Source organism: Solanum verrucosum, unplaced genomic scaffold (assembly GCF_900185275.1).
Source record: "Solanum verrucosum unplaced genomic scaffold, falcon-dt-bn FXZP01001278.1, whole genome shotgun sequence".
NCBI classification, from domain to species: Eukaryota; Viridiplantae; Streptophyta; class Magnoliopsida; order Solanales; family Solanaceae; genus Solanum; species Solanum verrucosum.
In genome coordinates, this window is record NW_026020317.1 from 64,326 (window position 1) to 69,039 (window position 4,714).

Here is a 4,714-nt window from a genome sequence, read left to right on the forward strand (position 1 = left end):
CATTGAGTTATTCGGTTGAGTTAGGTTTCCGCTGAGTTAAGAAAGCCAGGCCAAGGGTTCGCTTGGGGCCAGCAATGGTCTCCGGGTGCCGGTCCTGCCCAGGGTGTAGTCTCGGGGCGTGACAACACTGCATCTTTGCATCAATTCGTTCAAATCCTAGATGTACCAAATTAGTATCCACCGCCTTATGAAATCTTATTTGGGAAAGAATCACTTACCCAACGCCGTATGTTCAAGTCTCCAATATATCTTTCATCACCTAGTCAGATTCTTGTAAACATCTCCCGGTCTAGTTGAAGAATTTCAACATGTAAACTCGAAAATTGATGGAAAATGAAGACATGCTAGTGTGGTAGCCATCCTCTTCAGATGAGTTATATTTACAGAAATAAAGCTGTAATGCAGCACAAGAAGCAATACAACATTCATTTCAATCAACAACTTGTTGTATACAATGGCAAGTAGATACTATGCAGCATTTGCTGTTACAAGAGAGGCTACAAGCAAAGGTGTGGAACTTGTTTGGATTATGTAACGTCAGATTCCTCACTCTCAATCCCCCTTTCTTCTTAATTATCGCTATCAGCTTTACAAAATAAGTGAGAATCATGATATATATCGTTGAGTGTCACACCTATTTCTCCACTGAGTTTTTTAAATGAGATGTTCAGGTATTCCAGAAACACAAGAGCTTCTAATTTCTTATAAGCTTGATCAATCTATTCAAACCCCCTAACGTGATAGGAATCTTACCATTGATAGATCAATGAGTAGAGCAGACCTTAAATTTCCAATCACCGCGTGATTTTTCCCACTTAATAAATTGGATGAAATATTGAATTGTAATGAGATATTGAAGGCTCCCCAAGCTTGCAGGTAAGCTAGATTAAGTTTTCTTGAACTGGTAACATTCCCTAAGCATGGTGGCACTGAACCAGAAAGCTCATTCACTGACAAGTCTAATGATGCTCCAAGATTCTTTAAACTGCAGATAACCTCTGGCATGGCTCCTTCTGAATTGTTTCTATCTAGGTAAGCATGCCTTGGATTGTATTAGGAATATGTTCAGCCGACTCGTTGTTTAACAAGTTCATCTTTGTCACTCCAGTAAGATTACCAATTTCTTCAGGAATGATGTCTTTTAATTCAAAGATTCAGACCAATTGATGCAGGAAGAACACTATCCAACGGATTCGTCGAAAAACTGAGTTATTTTAGTACCCTACATTTTGTCAAAGATGAAAGGAACCCCAGTGCTGAATCTCCAAAAAAGTTGTTCCCCTGCAAGTTCAAAACCTCTAGGTATTCTATCGTAACCGAGTGATTCAGGAATTGGACCTGTGAAGTTGTTTGAGAGAGTAAGGATTCTGAGTCTTGATGAATTTGAGAAAAAACCACTCAGGGTAATGGATTCTTCAAAATGTTTTATTGTTGTTTACATACAATCCATCTGCTTCATTGAGGTTCTTTTGGTTATTTGCATGAGTTGGTGGTCACAGAGTTCAAAACAGAGTGTTACTTTCCAGTTTTCAAGTTATAGGACGTCTGTTCAGTTTCTTGATTTCTGCCAGTTAAAACATGCAACGAAAGGCATGGATAGATATAGTAATTGAGTTTCTAAAGCTTATACCACTCTAGTAACGTCTCTCTGTGAGCTATGGAAAGTGGACAATATATTTAAAAATAATCGCTGATGGTTCTTGTTTACCAAGGAAATATGGGAGCTAGGCAGTTTTATACTCTGGATCGATATGACAGTGGTACTTTTTGCTGCTTCTCTATGCTTTGATAAGGAAATAATAGTTCTGAGAAATGTGTTTTCAAGGAGATAATGATGGAGATTGGCCTGTATTTTAGAAGGAATAGCAGTTGCACCATGGAGTGGGTTAAGGTCAACTAATTTTCCAAATTTGTCGCACATATACATACACTTGATCCGTCATCTTAATGACAAGTAAATTGCATTTTGTATTTCCATACAATCCAACAAATGCAAAATTGTGAACTCCAGATGTTGCTAAATGTATGTCATATGTGAGCACAATTAGTTTAAATGTGTAAAGGTACTTTTCATGGATTTGACTTCAAGTATACATGTAAATCAGTCTTAGCCAGAGCCACATGCGACTGTAGAATTCAACTGGACTAGTAGATTTGAGGTTGAACTATATATATATATATATATATATATATATATATACGCCAATTAGCACAATTAGCTTAGAGATAGATTTAATGGATGTGAAATCAAGTATAAATGTGTAAATCAAAGTTAAGGTCTTAGACAGAGCCAAAATAATGAAAAACAGAAAATGGAAATATGTAATAGAACATGCTTATTCTGAACACTCTAATTAACTCCAAATGTTGAATTCCCCGAGACTCTTCGGTCTAAGCTTCCTACCATTTGAGCATGAAATTTTTCACTTGGTCAGCTAGAGGCGTGGATTTCAACCAGGAATACCAAATGATGGTCATCCCCACCTCAGTTGTCCCTGTACAGAGACAAAAGGGACAACAGGGACAACTGATGACATCTTTTAATATACTATGCCTGTGGAAATACTCGGTATTGAATGGACATTCTGAACCACAATTCTGCTTCTGTGTACACCCTTTTAGTACAGACATCACCTGTATTTAAACAAAAACACAAGACATATAAAATACAATGAAGCTTATGAGACGAGCAAATAAACAGAAAGCAACAGATTAAAATAGTTAAACTCTAGTGTAAGTGTCTACAAATTATTGAAAAGATTTCCAGGTGAAGCAAGAAATTACCTTGAGTACTTTGCTATTTGTACATGGAAGTATGGAAATTATCCAAGGATAGTAGAGCATTAACTTTCTAATGGTTGATTCAACACGCTGTATGGGTGCAATGAATATCTCGACATCATGACTTGGAGGAATAACAATTTCTCTTGGATTTTCATAAATAAGGATGTTATTCGTCTGCAAGAGTTTTGTGATTGGAATAGCTTAAACCAAATTCAATAAATGATAGCATAAATCAAAGGCACAAAAAGAATGGAAAGTACCTTGCGGCAAAATATTGCTAATATCAAACCTTTAGAATAGTTGAACTTTTGAACAAAGTGATGAAGATTTGTGTACCAACGGCTGTCCACTGATCCAAAGTTTGTGCGCGGCGACAAGAAATTGAGTTGGGATCTTTCCAGGGAAGAAGGATCCATAGATGAGAAGGGATCCATAGATGAGAAGGGCACTTTATCACCCTCAAAATCAAATTCCAATAAATTTGGAGCTTGAATAGTAACTTTTTCCAGACTCTCCATCCGTACCAAAGTGAATTTCTTTAATTTTTCACTCTGAATCTCTATATTTTTCAACTGAAGGCATGATGTTAGATCCAATTCTGATATGTTTGAGAACTTGTAGAATACATCTCTAAACTGTTGGTCTGTGATGCTGGCACCACAGAGCACCAGTGTCTGTAAAGTATTGTAACCATCCAAAATATCAATTTTGCAAGGACGAACAGCATGATGCTCTACATATTTAAAGCATTGAAGATTTGGCGCCTGGACTATCACACTATCGAATTTGCACAATTGAACAATCAAATTCTCGAGATGTACTGGGCCACAAACTTGCAATTTGTTTATTCCTGGGCAATCGACTAGGGATAGATTCCTGATGCACGGGGATCTATCGATAATTCTTTGCAATTGAGCATCTGATATATGGACACAATGCAAATAAAGATCGTCAAGACAATCAAATCTTATGGGAGTGGTGCTAATATCAAATTCAAACTTGCAATTTCTTAACCGCAATGTTGTCAGGTTTTTAGCATCATAAATAACATCAGGTAAGCTATATGATCTTAAAAAGGAAGCATAAATCTCCAGCACTCTGACGTTAAGTTTAAAAGCCAATTCAATCCAAGTATCAACGTGCAGAGAATCAAATTCTCGATGATCACGATATGTAAGGCTTAATTGTTCAAGATGTAAGTTTTGTTGGACGTGGGATTGGAGGGATTGATCAACCAACTTGGCATAGTTTTCGAGGGGCATATATTTGCAGCCTTTAAATAGATCGAATATGAGATTAGGTCTTGAAGTCCAACAAAAGTACCATCTCTTGGACAAGATACAACTTCTCGCCACCTCTTTCACGTCGAGGTCAGTGCTATATAAGATGTGATGAATGATATGCACAGGCAACTCTGATATTCTGTCTCCTCTAAAAACTCTTTTTGCCATATTATATTGCATCGTTTTTTATTTTCTTGAGAAGTAATTAAACTCGTCGCCACAAGAGTGAAGAGACATATTTAGGTTTTTTAAGATTGAAAGGATAAGTGAGGAATTGTGTTAAGGGTTTTATAATTTGGGTGGGTTTATTGATTTTAAGGTGAAATTAAGCATATGACTTATAAAAGCAAATTACTTCTCTTATTTCCTGGTAGCTTTAGTTATTTAGCTCATTTTTAATTCTTTTGCCTTTTATTTCTTTACTTTTCTTTTTTCTTTTTATGTTTCTTTGTTTATTTATTGTTTTTAAAATTATTTTATTTTTTATTTATTTTTACACCATAATCTTATTTATATTCAATATTTATTTCATATACTTTCTTCTTTTTTTATCAAAAGGTTACTTATATTATAATAATATTAATAATAATAAGGACAACATATTTAAGTCTATCCCGAGTTAACGGGTGCTTCATTGTTAGTAGTTT

At 35.7% G+C, this 4,714-nt stretch overlaps 1 protein-coding gene across 1 annotated transcript; it reads right to left on the minus strand.

Moving 5' to 3' along the window:
- Positions 1 to 2,400: 2,400 nt before the first annotated feature.
- Positions 2,401 to 4,235, minus strand: LOC125835261 (putative F-box protein At1g58310). The gene is made up of 3 exons (XM_049514392.1): positions 3,045 to 4,235; positions 2,785 to 2,958; positions 2,401 to 2,634 (listed from the first exon to the last, which is right to left on the minus strand). Exons 1-3 carry the CDS (start codon positions 4,233 to 4,235, stop codon positions 2,401 to 2,403), a joined length of 1,599 nt encoding a protein of 532 aa, XP_049370349.1.
- Positions 4,236 to 4,714: the final 479 nt, after the last annotated feature.

Bases quoted from the DNA above. Each gene is read 5' to 3' on its own strand.
- LOC125835261 (XM_049514392.1), bottom strand. From the start codon at position 4,235: ATGGCAAAAAGAGTTTTTAGAGGAGACAGAATATCAGAGTTGCCTGTG. The intron at 2,959-3,044 runs GTACTTTCCATT...AAACTCTTGCAG, and splicing joins TAGCAATATTTTGCCGCAAG to ACGAATAACATCCTTATTTA. The intron at 2,635-2,784 runs GTAATTTCTTGC...GTTTAAATACAG, and splicing joins CAAATAGCAAAGTACTCAAG to GTGATGTCTGTACTAAAAGG.